General features: G+C 45.6%; 1 protein-coding gene across 1 annotated transcript in view; it reads left to right on the top strand.

The window, feature by feature from the left end:
* Positions 1-17,622, top strand: part of lrig1 (leucine-rich repeats and immunoglobulin-like domains 1) — a 46,972-nt gene that overhangs the window by 21,285 nt on the left and 8,065 nt on the right. Inside the window, exons 4-10 of the mRNA XM_058631139.1 lie at positions 4,569-4,709; positions 4,880-5,023; positions 6,877-7,020; positions 8,568-8,711; positions 10,862-11,005; positions 15,391-15,471; positions 17,233-17,304. Coding sequence (XP_058487122.1) covers positions 4,569-4,709; positions 4,880-5,023; positions 6,877-7,020; positions 8,568-8,711; positions 10,862-11,005; positions 15,391-15,471; positions 17,233-17,304 — 870 coding nt within the window. The remainder of the gene's footprint in view (positions 1-4,568; positions 4,710-4,879; positions 5,024-6,876; positions 7,021-8,567; positions 8,712-10,861; positions 11,006-15,390; positions 15,472-17,232; positions 17,305-17,622) is intronic.

Here is a 17,622-nt window from a genome sequence, read left to right as displayed (position 1 = left end):
GATAATTAAACTAACACACACAGTGTGTGACAAAACGGCATGATGAGGACATTTCTGCAGTGCCTCTGGTATTCACTGATGCCAAAAAAAGTGTCTTTATTTCATAAGAAATGACAGTCGAGATGCAAAAATGGCCAATTATGAGTCATCACAATAGGAAAAATCAGTTTATAAATGGTGCTCACAAAGACGTTTGATAGTGTCTGTGTGTTTTTCTTTGGTAGAGGCAGCATGACAGAATGTAGGGCAGTGTTTCTGTGCCATTACTTGAAGAGAGTCTGGAATGTCATCTGACAACAAGTTTGTGCGAGACAGCGGTTTACGCACACACACACACACACACACACACACACACAAACACAGAGTTGGCTAAACACAAAGAGTCTGTCTGCAGCCCCTCGTCCCACAGTGAACTCCCCCATAAAGAGCCCGTTCAATATACGTGACTTCTGCTGTCTGAGTAGCATGTTGCTGACAGTGTTTGTGCTTCCTCAAGGAAAAGGTAAAGTAATTATAGCATTAGTCGAACTTAAGACATGCGATAACTTTCTCTGGGATTTTAAAGAGATCATGGAGAAACGAAACAAACATTATCCATCCCAGATAAAGCATTTATCATATCAAGACTTAAAGAAAGGAGTGGATTCATGGCAAAGACACAGAAGGACACTTTTCTGTTTCTGTTTTCAGGTTTTCAATTCAGTAATTGAGTGGGAGGGGCTAAAAACTGACGCTAAAAAACTTCTATTAGGTCATCTGTCGGGTTTCACGTACGTGAGTGAAATTTGGTTCACACGTTCATTAGGTTGGGACGGTCAAAAAAGTCGATGACAACTTCCCCGGGAATCCTACAGAAAGGCCGCCATCTTGGATTGAACGCCAACTCTGAGGCGATTTTGGCCATTTCGCACCAGTGGCATTTGAACAAACTCAAAGTATACGCTATACAAAACTGTGAGCAAGGTTTGCATGAATCTATTGAAACCTCATCCACATTATAGTCTTCCTTTTTATTCTTAACAGGAAAGGAAACGCTGTAAATCCACTTCTTAGGAGAGGTGCTTAAAAGAAATGAAGAAACAACTCAATCAACGTGGAGCACACTGTCTGCAGTATTAAAATGACTCTCACTCAGTGTGTGAAAGTCTCATCCTTTAAACACAGGCCTGTATGTGGCGCTGTGACGCTGACACAGATACATCGAGCAAAAATAGAAGCCGGATGTGTAGCATCTATTGATGTTCGAACTGGCAACCCTCCGGTTACAAGCCAAGTTCCCCTCCCATTAGGCCACGAGCTGCGCGGGATAAACGTCGGCTTAAACGAGCCCTTTGGCGAAGTCTGCTGACATCCCACACTCCCAGAATGCCACAGCAGGATGGCAAAAAAAAGAAGAAGCAACAAAAAGAGTTTGAAACGCACACACAGTGTCGACAGAGCAGCACAATTTTTCCCATTGTGTTCATCCAGCCAACATCAAAGGGCCTCTTTAACACAGCTCTGGGATAGAAATCATATGGCCCACTGGATCGTCTGATTTCGAAATAATTCTCCTTTTGTCCCCGCGCCGCTGGCTTCAAACAGGAAGGGGCGGGGCCAAACAGTCACCCCCCCCGAAGATGGCACGGGAAGGGAGTGTAGGGTACTTTATATATACATCAAAAACAAGTGTCAAAAGGAGCCGCCGTGATAATCTGACGGTCAATGAGGAGCGTAATGAGATTTGGAATAAAGTGGAATCAAGGGCGAGCGAGAGGGCGAGCGAGGCCCGCGGAACTTCAAAGAGAGCGAGCGAGGCGCAAACTCGTCTTTATCAGCGATGACACTGTCCGTATGATAATCAGATTTTTATAAACGCTGCTATTGTGTGTGTGTGTGTGTGGACTTCAAACACACCGACAGCAGAGGCTTTATCTGTCTGTGACACACAGCTGGGCTCTGACTGTGGGCGGGAGACACAGAGAGAGAGAGAGAGGGAGGGAGAGAGAAAAGAGAGGGGAATTTAGTTTGAGCGGGGGATGAAGAAGAAGAACGGGGGTGAGAGAAAGAGTGAGAGAGGTCAACCTCTCCCATCAGTTTGAGAATGATCTGTTTTTCCCAGCAAAGGTCACCAGCTGTTGACCCCGCCTCACCCCTTCACCCTCCCTTCTCTTTTTCTCCTCCCTCCCCTCCCTCCCTTCTTTTCGCTCATGCTCACTGTTGCCACTGTCTGTTGCTGTGGCCCTTGTGTGCATTTGGTGATTGTGTGTGTGTGTGTGTGTGTTGGTTCATCCTTTCTGCCACTGTTTATTCAGGTGGGCCACTGTGGTGTGTGACCCCTCCTCCTCCTCCTCCTCCTCCTCCTCCTCTCAGACACCAATAAATGACTGTCTATATATGTGTATGTGTGTGTGTGTCCATCTGCTGGAAGGAGGGACTGACCTTGTTTTGACAGGTTTGTCCGGTAGGACACACACACACACACACACACACACACACACACACACACACACACACTAGGTTTGTCAAAAAAATGATCAATACTCAGATTGCTTATTTGCAGCTGTATTGATACGTACAGTGGCGTCTTCTTTCACATGATAAGGCATCATTTGTGACTGTGATTGTGATACTTAAAAATCCCCAAATCACAGAAAATAAACATTGACGGGTAAATAATAGTGTATTTTGTTTCACGTTTATACGATTATGGCTGCAACGATTATTTGTTTAATTGATTATTAATCGATTATCTAATTAATCCTCAACTATTTTGACAGTTGAATAGTTGGTTTGTGTGCTTTCTGATTTTTCAGCTTCTTAAATGTGAATATTTTCTGGTGTCTTTGTTCCATATGGCAAAGAACTCATTAAAACTGAACCATTTTGGTTTTTTGGACAAAACAAGCCCCTACTTTTCAGGTTTGGTCAACATATTCAGATGTTTCATGGACCTAACATTGAGAAAAGAATCGTTAGTTGCAGCCCTAGACACAATCCAAAACATCTCCTTTCCACATTTCCCAGGTGTTTTCAAAGTAAAACAGAGCCAGCCGTGTTTTCTAAACTTCAGTTTTCAGAGCTGGAAAATGTTGCGTTATTGTGAACAAAAATCTTCTTAAAAAGTAGCGCGGACAGACGCCAAAATCTGACTTTGCTAGCGTTTGACCTTTTCCCCTTAAAATGCTAAGAAGCTTTCCCTGAATCGTTCTAATTACTCTGAAGTTGTTTTGGGGGAAAGTTCGTGTGGATGCAGACATTGACACTGAGACACATTAGTCCTGAGGGTATATATACAGTATATACCAAATCTAATGTCCATAATCTGATGAGATTCCCATCCTCCATAAGAACACTGGCATGTTTTTAATCCTATTTCCCAGAAAGGGCTTTATGAATTAGTGTCTGTTAACGTACACACACACTGGTAACAGATGTTTACTTTTCTATCTGCTATTTAAATGTCTCTCCTGTCTCACCTGTCTCACCTGTCTTTAAGTTTGCAGTAGAGCTGTGTTTGGGTGTCTCTTCTTCCCCGTGGCCTTAAATGTCCTTGCATTATTTTCTCTTTGGCTGTCAGCGTTTCCCAGAATCCTCTCAGCGTCTGCGATTATGTTTGTTTGTAAAGTTTAGATCTTTCCTCTCCTCTCCTCTCCTCTCCTCTCCTCTCCTCTCCTCTTCTGTCCTCTTCTGTCCTCTCATCTCCTCTCCTCTCCTCTTCTGTCCTCTCATCTGCTCTGCTCTCCTCTTCTGTCCTCTCCTGTCCTCTCCTCTCCTCTCCTCTTCTCTTCTGTCCTCTCATCTGCTCTGCTCTCCTCTCCTCTCCTGTCCTCTCCTACGTGACGACAGATGATCTTAATTCAGTGGAAGAACGAACAAACGTCTGTTGAGATTCACAGGAATGATTTTCCCCTTGTTGAGGTTTTCTTGGTCCTCGCTGCGTGTGCTGATTTTCTCAGATTTCCTCTTAAAGACGAGTGATATTAGTTTTTCTTTAAAGGTGGCTCTTCATTCATCTATTAGTGGTTTGGTCTGTAAAATGTTTCCTGAACCTCCAAATATTGATGGCAGATACCTTGTTTTACGAGATCCCTCAAGCTGATTAATGATATTAAAAAAGGGTTAGATACTGATTTAGTATTTCATTAATAATGAAATAGTAATTCATTCTTTTCCTGGAAACCAGCCCAGGTGTTCCTGCTTCTTTATCCTTGGTTGATTAAGGTTGATTAAGTCCTTGAGCCTCGGCTTCATTCCATAACACTCTAAAATACTCCTGTAAGTGGCTCTGGTCGATCACAGAGGCTCCGACCGTGTAATACATTTCAGGACTAAGCTCTTTGGAGAAGCACAGGTGTCCTTGGAATTGTTTAAAGAAGCCCCGCTCTCTTGTTTGGAAGCTCTTAAAGCACACATTCTGTGTCGGGTGAAGACCACTTCACTGTTGTGTGTACCTTTCTCTCGCTGTGCCTGAGTGGGCTTAGAGAAGCTGTGGGGGAGGGGGGTGAGACAAAGACGGAAGCTTTTCTCTGGAAACACAAACACCTAATGCCTACTTTTGTGTGTGTTTTTTTTTTTTTTTTTCCCAGACATCACAATAAGATCAGAAGTATTGATGGCAGGCGGACCAGAGAGCTGGTGTCTGTGGAGACACTGGATCTCAGCAATAATGACATCACTGAGCTGCGGGGCCACAGCTTTCCTCCCGCTGGACTCCAGATCCGAGATCTGTAAGTAACTGCTAACACTTGTTTTAGCAGTTAGCAACAAATATGAATTACAAAGATTCAGTTTTATCTGTGTATGTGTAGAAATAAGGCTGCAGCCTTTGATATTAGCTGATAATATAAAGTCTAAAAACCTGGGGCTTGTTATGATGTCACAATACAATGTGCTTCAGGTTCCTGAACAACAACAAGATCAACGTACTGGAACTGGGAGCTCTGGACCACCTGGGCTCGACGCTTCAGGTCCTGAGACTGAGCCGAAACCGCATCAGCCAGATCCCCGTGAGAGCCTTCCAGCTCCCGAGACTCACCCAGCTGTGAGTACCGACTGCTTTTGTTTTTTTATGTGAAGAAACGTGAAAATGTCTTTGTGGACGATTGTGTTTAGGCTGAAAATGAATGGGTTTCCCTCAGGTGTCGCTTCTTTTACAGAACTGGAAAGAATTAAGAGTTTAAATTAAACGAGGAGGAGGAGGAGGAGGAGTTTGCAGGGTGTGTGTTTCTGTGTGAGTGTGTTCAACATGTTGGATGATATCAGTGTGAGCTATACCTCCAGGGGTGGATATGGTCTGACTGGGCAAACACCCGAGGTGCATTATTAGTGATTTATTGCCGTCTTCCATATCCCCAAAGTGGTTTGTTCTGTCTCCACACTGTGCTCCATTATCTTCGTCAAACTTCCCTGCAGCGTAACACTGAGGTCTAACACATTTGTAGATCAACGCCTCCATTCTGCCTCCGAGTGAAGGGACTCGCGTAATGGGAGTCCCCCCCCCCCCCCCCCCCCCCCGTGTGGTTTCCCCCAGGTGCCTTTTGTTGGCCAGGTGGCCCCAGTGACACTGTATCTATCTGCACATGCTAGCGGTTGATGCACATCGCACAAAAGGAACCTGCGTGGATGTTTATCTTTGCCAACCCGGGGGCTTTTGTGGCCTACACTCACACACACGTACCTCAAGTACAGATTAGGCGTGGGACAATGGCTGAATGTTCTGTTTCCACTGTCGTGACCCAAATAAATGGAAGAATTTAGCAATTTATGGTCGGCTCTCGTCTGTGAGCTTTATGAAACCGTACAGATGCAGAATAAATAGATGACTTCATGTTTAATATGTGTCTGTGGAAGCGGTTCTTGTCTGTCTGCTCTTCTGCAGTAGGACCTGCACACACTGGTGCCCGTAGATAAGTCACCTGCCAAGTTTGAAGCCTGTCGAGCCAACAGTTTGGCACTCACGCCATGAAAAGACAGACTTTCCTTGCATTTATAGATGAATGAAGTGATGTTTTAATGTAAAAAAACATGGGATTAATATTATTGAAAATTACATACGTAACGCAAGAATGTTACAGAACGTCGTAATATTCCAAAAAAACATTGCATTACCAAAAAAGTTAACAAAAGCTTATAACAAAAACATGATATATGGTCACGTGATCATTACAAATCATGAGAATGACAGGAAACATGCCGACACCCCCTTGTGGCACTTGAAATAAAACACTAGGACTGTATGTTGGCGTGTTAGACGCGTTTCTAACCCACTCATGTGCAATAATAGCCATTTTCTAAGGTAATTATCGCAAGTGCTTTTTACCACAGTGTTCGATGATACCACTCATACTGTTTCATCCAGAGTTCAGAGTCGCTGAAATCTCAGACTTTTTATGATACTTTGTATCCACATCAGTGCAATACTGGTGAAAATCGTTGGATTGGATATCGGGAAAATAAAAGTATGATTCAATAACTCTAAATATGATATAACTACAAAGCACATCGTCCCTTCTTTTCTTTACGAATAAAAGTTAATTCCTTGTTTTTTTTTTAGTGGCTTCAGCTCTTGTGTGTGTGTGTGTGTGTGAGAACAGAGGCTGCAGGTGAACACAGCTGGCTCACTGCCACAGGTGGAAAGGACACGGCAGTGGAATGCGTGTTTAATCTGAGGGTTTGTGAAAGGCAGTGTGCTGCAAATGAAGCGTGCACGCTACACGACTCTCTGCCTGTGAGTGTGGTGTGATGGATGGTCATGTACAGTAGAGCAAAAGCATTCCACAAGAAAAGAAAAGAAAAGAAAAGGAGTTGGAGGGAGTGTGCAGGGTTTGTTTTTTTGTCCCCCCCCCATGGCCACATGTTTAATTTGTCTTGTGTGTTTGTCTGTTTACCTTTCAGTGAGCTCAACAGGAACAGGATTCGCCAAGTGGAGGGTCTTACCTTCCAGGGTCTGTCCAGCCTGGAGGTGCTCAAGCTGCAGAGGAACAGCATCATCAAACTGACCGACGGGGCCTTCTGGGACCTGGCGAAGATGAAAGTCCTGTATGTCATTTAAAACAACAACATAAAAACACACACTGCATTTAATACTCACGTCAGCCCTCATGTGTTGTGTAGAGCACGTTTGCCTCCATGTTTTTTATGCTCGATGCCCTTCCTGATGCGACCCTCCCCATTTACCCGGGCTTGGGACCGGCACTGGATGTGAACCTCCAGTGTTAATAACACCAAACAATAGGAATATACTATATTGCACCACTTGCTTTATAGAACACTAGGAAACCCCCCCCAAAAAAACGACAACAAAAACGCACATCTGATGTATCAGGGAAGGCTTTTCCAAAGACTTGGTCTCCTCTGGTCTTCAGTCTAGTCCGGGGACTCCCAGCTGCAGCCGGTTTGCTGAACCTAAGCCGCTCAGAAATGATACATGTGATGAATTTCTCACAGTTTAACATCAGCCTGATTTATTGAGTTTGGTTCCAGCGCGTCGCTCGCAGCAAACACACTTAACTCACTTAACAGACTAATCGTGTTTGTACCAGTCAGACCTCGGAAACAAGGGACTCTTTTGTGCGTTTTACTGGAAGTCGCTCACAATCTCGACCATCACAATTTGCTCTCGAGCCATCGAGCAATTTTTTACACATTACTCCCATTACACGCAAAATAACGCAGTAATTGTCGCAAATTGTGCTGCAACCTTTTCAAACGCTGCTGCAGAGAAACTGGACTTCTGGTATTCTGTTGCCTGTGTGGGGTTCAGGATGTAGTCCTTCAGGCCGTCCTTCCTCGTGTAACACGATAATCATTACACGGGGCAAATATCGATATCTTAATTTACAATTTAAGGCGCTCTGCAGTAAACAGTCCCTGTTAGTTTCACTCGCCAGGCGTCGTAACTTCACGTCTCCTCGCGGTGGCGCTGCTCAAATGACTGAGGGGAAGTTTACAGCGGGATGATGGCGGAGAAAGTTACGCTAAGAGACGCTCCATCCACGTTCAATACAAAGACTTTATGTCCTTTGTTCTCTTTGAACTTTTCACGTTAATGTTTTTGTTTTCTTCAGTTGGACAGATATTGCGATGTATCGCTGTGTGATTGTCTCGTGATATATTGGTTACCACAGAATCACTGTATCGTGATATTATTGGTATCGTGTATCGCGTATCGCGTATCGTGTATCGCGTATCGTGTATCGTATATTGTATCGTGAGGGACCCTGTAGGAAAATATGTCAATGAAATACAAGCTTGAAGAGATTGAGGCGGAGCTCCGTTCAGCTCCAAGCGGCGCTCAATTGACGGACTTAGCGAGTCCGTTACGTCAGGAACGGCACTGGGAATAAACATCAGTGTCACCGTACTCGTCTAAAGCGCGGATTCTGTCTCTCGGAACACTTTTGCAGATGACAGGTTCCCTCGTGACTCTCTGAACGAGCCAGTATTGTGTTTTTGTGTCATTCTGCTGACTAGCTAGTTAGGTTATGCTAGACATAAACACCAACAGTCTCTACGTAATTGCTAGTAAAAGTGTAGAAGGGAAGTAAACTGTACCAACACCTGACTTTCTCCCTTGTGTCCCGCAGTCACCTGGACTACAACAGTCTGACGGAGGTGAACAGCGGCTCGCTGTACGGCCTGTCCTCGCTGCAGCAGCTCTTCCTCAGTAACAACTCCATCGCCCGCATCAATCCTGACGGATGGAAGTTCTGTCAGAAGCTGAGGGAACTGTGAGTACCAGCATCGTCGCTCACCTTTGTTTTCACACGAGAAACCCTCGCGGCCGCGTGTGCCTGAAACTGGAACGATGATTTGTTCTGTTGTGAAGTAAAGAAAACACATTTCTAATGCAGGGTCAACAACTTCAAAGACAGAAAACAGAAGAATCCAAAATAAAACAATAAAACAGAGACTTTCTTTCAATAAATAACCAATAATAATATGCTGTAAACAGTCTCTTACATTAAATGTTATGTCATAGGTTTGTTTTCACCTCATTTTGTATTCTCTAAACTCTTGCAGCCTGAGAACCCAACACTTCCTCTCACCCCTCACCCCCCACCCCTCAGCCCTCACCCATATCAACCGCCTCACCTTCCCCAGGGTTACATGACATTGTGTTTTTAACACTCAATACTGCGCGCTATTCTCAGGATAAGCCTGTTTATCCCATAATTAGAGCTGGGCTCAGCAGCACTCAAACCCTCGACAAGAGTTTTTGTAGTCAGTGTTGAAGCGCGGGGGCGGGGGGGGGGGGCAGTTTGGCGTGTAATCCTCTTCCAGTTGTGTTGTGGCAATTACTCTGAGGGATCGCCTTCGCCCGTCCTGTTGTCGGGTAAATGAGGAGTTATTATCTGAGAGTCTTTCCTGCTGTGTTGACACGGCGGCCGTATCGCTCCCGTAAAGTGCTGAGCTCAGCTGAGGCGTTGCTAACTGCCACCGGAGAACACGCGGCACCTGTGATTGTGTAACCGTCAGAAGACGTCCATGTCGGTGCCACTTCCTGTGCGCAGGGTATCGAGAATAGCATAGTTCGAGTCGTCGTCATCATCATCGCCGTCGTCTCTGTCGTCGTGGTCCTGGCTCCGCACCAGTGGTTATATGACTTTATTATGCGGAGTTATGATAAACCCTGTGGTTGATACAAGAGAGAGTGACTGCTGGTTTATGAGAAGCCTGTTATTACATTTCCAAGTGAGCTGGTCGCACCGGGAGAATCTCTGCACACATGAGCGGTCAAGCAGAGCCACGGTCTGACCGCAGAGACACAACAAACAAACAAGCTGAAGGTTCCCAACCTTTTAGGCAAGATTTATGTTCCTATGCTTATATATAATATATAAAATTGAGTTTTAATCAAATTATTTCTTAATGATCTTAGGTGTTGCAAGTATAGCTCAAATTTGCTGGATTGTCACGTTTTATTGTCTCTAAAAAGTGGTTCCTATATATAGAAGGATACTTTCTATCATGGAGTGATTCACTTTGATACGATTCCATGATACATTCAATCAATTTCCAAATAATAGTAAATGAGTTGCTTCAACTTACTTGTTATTGTCATGATCAATTAATCTGTCGAATAAATGATCAATGCATTAGTTGTTGAGTGCATAAAATGCCAGAAAGTGTTGATTTCTGTTTTTAAAACCTCACTTTTAATGATTTCTTTGTTCTGTGTAGCAAAAAAACCCAGGAAATGGACGAATGAGTGATGAAAATAGTTGATACTGTTATGTAGTGGACCTAATAACACATTTTATCAAGATGACAGAAATGATGCACTGCAGGCTCACAGTGGAAAAACATAAATAATCTCAGAAGGAGCCACCTGTTGTGTGTAATCTGGCACAATTCCACAGAACATAAACCATTACCCTTACTTTTCAGATCCCTAATGTTCACGTGATGGATTTCATCGTTTTGCGTTTTGTATCCGATTAGAATTTAGAGCTGGATGTGAACATAAGTGATATTTTGACGGCTGACATTATCTTTCCCTGGGGTTTACCACATGCTCATGTCGGCCTATAAACGCTGGATGCAGACATATAAAGTTCAGACCATGAATTTCTTTTTTTTCATCCCCGTCAAAACGGTCTTTGCTCCTCAGTCGAGCTCAGATTTCTGTTCTCGAGGCAAAAACAGAAAATCACAACAGAGTGGACATGGAATCACCCGTGAAATGAAATTAGAATGATGTCGCGAGCTGCCTCGTGTTTTATGCTGACCTGTCAACTCTTTCCAGACCACACACACACACACACACACACACACACACACACACACACACACACACACACACACACCCCTCTGTCTCCCTGCGTCCCCCTGCGTCCCCCTGCGTCTCATGGTCTCTTCTGTTTCCTGCTCTCTGCAGAAATCTGTCGTACAACAACCTGACTCGTCTGGACGAAGCCAGCCTGGCCGTGCTGGGCGACCTCCACACCCTGCGCCTGGGCCACAACTCCATCAGCCACGTCACAGAAGGAGCCTTCAGAGGCCTCAAGGCCGTGCGCGTCCTGTAAGTACCCCAGTAACCCACCCCCCCCCCCCCCCCCGAAAAACCGACTCATTATGGTTTTGCACCTGTGGATGATGTGCCACTCGGGAGCTGTGAAAGCCGAGATGTTAAATTGGTTTTGCTGGTGTGATATTTGATATTTAGGCTTGAGTTGACTCAAGTGAGCCGGGGTTGTTTACTTTCAAAGCCAGGTTGTTGGTTTTTTTTTTATCTCATTTGCCTTTATGGCTATCGGATATGAATCTCATAAGCTGACAGATCACTTCATATCCAGATCACGAAGCATGATTAACGTCTCATTCCTCACTTTTTCATGTCCTAACAGGCACTTTGTGTTTGTGTAGTCTTGTGCTCTCTCGTCCTTTTTCCCCACTTTTCACTGCGTGACATTATGAACGTGTACAGGTGGACTCTGTAATTTAATTTGAATCGGTCGGTTTATTGTCAGAAACTTCATACGGCAGCACCTAGGCCAAGCAGAAAGGGAATTTGTAAGATGAGGGTTGCTGGTTTGAGTCCCCTCTAGGTCAAAGGCTGAGCCTAATCCTTATTGCTCATTGTTACATGGACACTAACTCACCTACTGCTGGTCCCAAGCCCGAATAAATGGACGGCTCGACACAAGAAGATGCGGTGACTTTGTTTTACACACACACAATCGAGTGTAAATGACACACACACACAAACAAGTGTAAATCCTCTGTTAAATATTGAAACTTTAGACATTTAGTAATTGTTGGAGATTAAACCATGTCTTTAGTTAAGTCTTTTTAACTGATCTACTTGATTTCTGCGTCTCTTCCTGCGACGTCACTCTGACCAATCAGTGGCCGGCAGTCTGGCGATGTCACGCATAGTGCCTACTCAGCACACTTGGAACCTCGTTAGAGCAGGTACTAAAACAAGTACCTGGTGCTATGCTAGTGGAAACGCAGCTTAACTGTGCCGAGGCGAGTAGAGCCGGTGGAAACGCGCCATAAAACTTCGGTATCGACTATCAGTTGCCTCCTCGCTAATGTCAGATCTAGCAAAGGTGTCGTCACCTCCCACTTCAAAGAAGTGTGACCAAAGGACGTAGATTAAAATGCCTCTGTACGCTAACTGGATAACTGGACAGACCTACAGCCAATCAGAGCAGTGATCTAGAATCATCTAGAATGATCTAGAATGATCTAGAATGAGGTATGCGGAGTGAAAACAGGTCAACAAACATGCTTGTTGTGGTTATCGACTCACTTTAAATGGAAGCAACAGCCCAATCAAAACACAGCTGCTCTTCTGTTGTGGTCGCCATGTTGGATGTTTACAAAGTCACTTGTTTGTTGTCATCGCGTGAAGCCCCGCCTCTTGCAGTTGGCCAAAATGGCGTCCTTGCCAGACGACGCGTCCGTAAAGCAAAAACATCATTTGATAATAATGGTTTTCATCCATGCGACAGAAGCAGCTCCTCTTGTCACGTTGTCCTCCCTCGTCAGATTCCACGTTCAGAAGAAGAAGAAGAAGCAGCTCAGTGTTTTTCATGGTCACATGTTTATCATAACTGAGCAGGCCTGTTTGTGTTCATGTCAGTTCTGCTCTTTTATCTGCGCTCAGTGCTCATGCATCACTGTAGCCTCAGACTCTGTAGCAACTTATTTTCCACGTCTCTTTCTTTCTTTCTTTCTTTCTTTGTCTGGTTTTGTTTGAGGTTTTCTGTTGTGACTTGGCCGCTGGTTCCCAACAAACTTGGCTGTAAAAGTGTTCTGTGTCGATCGGCTCCTTTGGGAGATCCTGCTTTTAGAAGTCATGAATAAAGAGGAGAAGAAGTTTTTGTTTTGTTTTGTTTTTCTGCTCTGATTCACCTTTTGCACAATCAGCCCCAGAAAAAGGGGGGGGGGGAGGAGGAGGAGGAGGAAGAGGAGGGGGGAATGAAAGGGAGAAAGGCAGAGGATAAATCCAGGAGAAAACATGGGGGTCTTGGTTCCTGACCAAGGTCCTTTTGGCTGTACCTCTTCCTTGTGAGAGAGCCAGCGAGCAGAGCAGTGCCAGTGCTTGCTAGAGAATCTCAAAGCGAGGTGACAAGCCAAGGCACATAAGACTCTCTCTCTCTCTCTCTCTCTGTGTCTGTGTCTGTGTTGGCACTTGTTGCTAGATAACTAGCTACAGAGAGATGCCGAGTGTTGGACAAGAGGCTGAACCATATCTCTGCTCTTTCCTCACATTTTCTGCCTTGTCTTAAGTTGCTCTCTTTGTTTATTTTGGCCTCCCTCCCTCCCTCCCTCCCTCCCTCCCGCCCAGTGGCACACTTAGTGCTTATATCTCTCCTCTGATATCCTAAGCATCTTCTGTCATCTCCTGGTCCACAGTGCGTTCACTATCTCTGCAGTGACTGTTGTTTCTCTGAGGCAGGCCTAATGTAATCAGTGTTAGGAGGACGGGCAGGAGCTGGGCCCTGAAAAGGATCCGGGGAAGCTTTAATTGTTTCTGCTGCTGCTGGTCGCGCTGGCATGAGGCTGGAGCCTACGCCGGGTGTGAAAGCTCCAAACAAGCCGTCCTGCCCTCTTAATTCGGCCATGGCGTTGAAGGTGGGAGGGGGGGGGAGGCCCGGTCTCCCGCGCTCCACGGCCCCCACCACTGGCTTTGCTTTAACAAGGCACCAGCCATTCACATGCAGCCAGCCAGAAAGAGAAGGAAATTGGCAGCCACAGTCCAGTCGGACGAAGACACCAGCCAATAGAGACTGAATAGAAGCAAAAGAGGGGGGGGGGGGGGGGTTAGAGATGCTTGGGAAGCAAAGGGAGGAGGTGGAGCGGAGGCTGCTATTGTGGAGGTGGTCAAAGGTGTGGCTGACCATTAACCTCAAAGGCCTTTCTCAAATTTGAGAGTCTTTAATGGTGGAAAAGGAGGACGCAGTTGTTTTTCTTTTCAATTATCATCCAAAGAGGGACAAAGTGGGGGCTCCACTGCAGCTAAGACCATGTGGGGGGGGGGGTTGCTCTTACCCAACAAACTGTTAGAGAAGAAGCCCCTGTATCTCTTTTACCTTTTTCTTGAGTTGCTTTGGACGACATCTGCACTTCTATGTTGTCATTTAAAAACAATCTGCCTCAAGAGTTTCGTATCAACATGTAGTCGTAAAGCTGTCAGTAGTTTAAGTTGCCTTTTTATTTCCTCTACTAGAAACCTTCCTAGAATTAGCAGCAGCACTGAGCAGCAATGGGGGTTGGGTACCTTGGTCGGAGGTACCGCAGCTCTTTTTTTTTTGACCTGGTGGGGACTCGAACCAGCAACCGTCCGGTTACAAACCAAGCTCCTGCTCTGTTTATTATTATTATTATTATTGTTTTTATTATCATTGTTATTATTATTATTGTCATTATTATCATTGTTATTATTATTATTATTATTATCATTGTTATTATTATTATTGTTATTATTATCATTGTTATTATTATTATTATTCCGCCGAAACTATCGCAATTTTAAATTTTAAACTTGCATGAAAACAATTTGCAGAATGAAACTGTGAGTGGGTGTGGCTAAAAACACGTCGTAGATTACTGGTGGTGAATATCGTAGTTATCGTAGAAAGGTGTTGCCATGGTGACGGTGCAACGTCAGGAAAATTGGTCCCGACAGCCAACGTTAGAGTCGTCGTCTGTCGTCTGTGTGAAAGTCGAGGACTTTGCCGTGATAAGAAAACAAAAACAGGTTTTCTCTTGCTTCATTTGCACTAATAATAAAAGAGTAACGTTTTTCATCTTTGATACTGAAAATAAGACTTAATTGTTTGTTTCTAACTCTACGAGCCAGTGGCCGAGTGAATGTGGGGCAGTTGCTGCGTTATCATTTTCCAAACGTCCAAACTAAAATGCTGACCCGAGGTTTTTTTTTTAGTTTGAAACTGAAATGGAAACATCCTGATTTTTGAAGCGGCTGGTGAGTCTGGAGCAGAGCTCATGCAGTTTTAAACAAACACAGAGTCGTAGCCTCGGTGTTTGTCACCGTGGACCCAACAATTCCAACTGACTCTCGCAACAGCTTTGTGTTTCACGACAAATCCTCCGTCGTGAATTATACACGTACATTTCTCCTGAGCTGGGGCCTGCCTCGACACACACACACACACACACATGCACGCGCACACACGCACGCACACAGACACACACACTCACTCGTTCTCCACCCTTCTAAGGAAAGAATGCGCTTGGTTGGCAGAGCAGAGGGGCTCGAAGGACCAGGTGCAGGGGGGGGGGGGGTGATGATGATGATGAAGATGATGATGATGGTAACCCGTGACTTCCAAACTAGCCTCTGCCAGGGCCGTGAAATGCTTCGGCGCTGGCAGACTCTCCTCCTTCCTTCCAACTCTCTTATCCCCCCGTCTTTTCTCTCGTTCTCCACAGGGAGTTGGACCATAACGACATCTCGGGCACAATAGAGGACACCAATGGGGCCTTCTCCGGATTGGACAGTCTCAACATGCTGTGAGTGTCTCCCTTCGCTCTTTCTTCCACTCCCCCCTCCTCCTCCTCCTCTTCCTCCTCCTGCGACAGCAACCCCTCCCTTCTTTCACCCCCTCTGTCACTGATTCTGAGATTCAGCTTTCTTCATTTTTACTCGATTAATTCCCAAATCTTTTCCGGCCAATTCCCGTCTCGCTCGCTCTTCATCGGCAGCATAAGGACACAGAGTTTGAGGTGTGTGTCCCTCTGAAGACCCCACGTTTCACTTGGAAGGGAAGCGTCCATGGTGTAGGATGACACGCAGGGCCCCCGTCTTCTTTTTCTTACTTATTTTTTATCTATTACTTTGTGGAGAAGCTTCGGTTGTGTTTCCTGTGAACGGCTCAACAGGGACATGAGTTTGTCTCTGGCAAAGCTGAGTTGAGAGGACGATGTCCAGCCAAGATGGTTCCCAGTGTGAGCGCTGCTGCGAGAGAAAGAGGCTTTTCTTCACGCTGGCAGGGGTTCACTCTGCAATAGGCTTACTTCTATTTCTTTGCCATGCCTGCGCTCCTCTCATCCCCGCTTTCCCAGTCCCTGTTGTTAGGAGCTGAGAGGGTGAAATTGAGGGGTTCATTCAGTCATCAAACATCAAACGCTTCCTTCGCCCCGCCCCCCGCCCCCCTCTCTCTGACCCTGCCCCTTTTGTCAGGACGCTGGCGGAAGCGCGGCCCACGGCATCTCGAGACGCTGGCAGAGCACGACCATGGGAAAAAGAAAAAAACAGAAGCAGAAAAGGAAAGAGGAAAGAAGGAGATGAGGAGACATCTAAGGACACTTGTCCAAGGCCTGATACTGACATCCAAACACACCTGAGGATCCTCATTCAAACAGAAACACATGACTCTAAAGGCTGCAGTGTATATGCCAGGCCTGTATGTGGCGCTGTAACGCAGCCACAGGAACAGAGCGCTCCCAAAACCCTGGTTCTGTAGAAGTGAAGGATGGATTTATTTGTTTGTTTGTTTGTTTTATCCCAAAACATGAATGAAAAAGGAGCAGAAAAAATCTACATCATCTATGAAGGATTAGATGAAGAGATTTTGAATTTACAGCCAGTGAATTGTGTTAAATGACGGTTTAATGTGGAGACACTAAACGTCAAAATATATAAATGAAATGATTCCGTCAATCTCTTTCCAGAGTATAAATCCAGGTTTAAAAGAGATGAATCTGTTTTCTCAGGATCATCTAATTCCTGCTAAATTAGACGATCCAACAAAAACCTGACAAGACAGAGGTTTGTTTGTGTGAACATGTGGATGAGTCTGAACACTGGGGTCTTCACTGTGAGCCGTCCAGCCGTGTCTCCCCTTCCTGTGCAGCGAGGGCTGCAGCAGGAGATGAACACGAGGGAGGGAGGACGAGGAAGGGATTAGGACCCTGAACCAGAGAGGAACCAGGCCCGACAGGGGGACAGACATGGACCGCACGTCCTTCTATTACATTCTAATAAAAAGATAAAAGTGCTCTTTGAAGAGCAGCGCAGAGCCCAGGTGGCCCCCACAACATAAACCCCCCCCCAACCCACTACCACCAGCACCTCCACCTCAACCCCATCCAGACTCAATCACCCTGCGTCCTGGATAATCTCCATGCAGTTCAGATTTCCAATACCTCAATCCCCCTCTGTTTTATCAGATTGAACCATGCTAATTGTGCCTCCCTCTCTCTCTCTCTCTCCCTCCCCCCTCCTCTCTCTCCCTCCCCCCTCCTCTCTCTCTCTCTCTCTCACTCATGCAGGACTCTGTTTGGAAACAAGATCAAGTCGGTGGCCAAGAAAGCCTTCTCCGGCCTGGAGACCCTGGAACACCTGTGAGTATCCCACAATGCTTGGCTGCCCCTCCTCCCAGCCCGAGAGAGGGTGTGTGTGTGTGAGTGTGTGTGTTTGGGGGGAGGGAGGGAGGGAGGGAGGGGTGGTTGTTGCCAAAAGTAGCTGGCAGAGAGGAGGCTGCTAGCAATTTAATAGTGTCTTTGTAAACGGAGAAGACGCACGTTTGTGAGCACCCAGCTGCTTCTTTCTCGTTAGCGTAGCACAACCTCAACTTTAGCCCCTTTCCTTTTTTTTATATATATTTTCCTCTCACACGCACACACACACACACACACACACACACACACACACTCACACTC

This window comes from Solea solea, chromosome 6 (genome assembly GCF_958295425.1).
Source record: "Solea solea chromosome 6, fSolSol10.1, whole genome shotgun sequence".
Taxonomy (NCBI): Eukaryota; Metazoa; Chordata; class Actinopteri; order Pleuronectiformes; family Soleidae; genus Solea; species Solea solea.
Note: the sequence above shows the minus strand (reverse complement) of the source record. Positions and strands in the feature narration are given on the sequence as shown.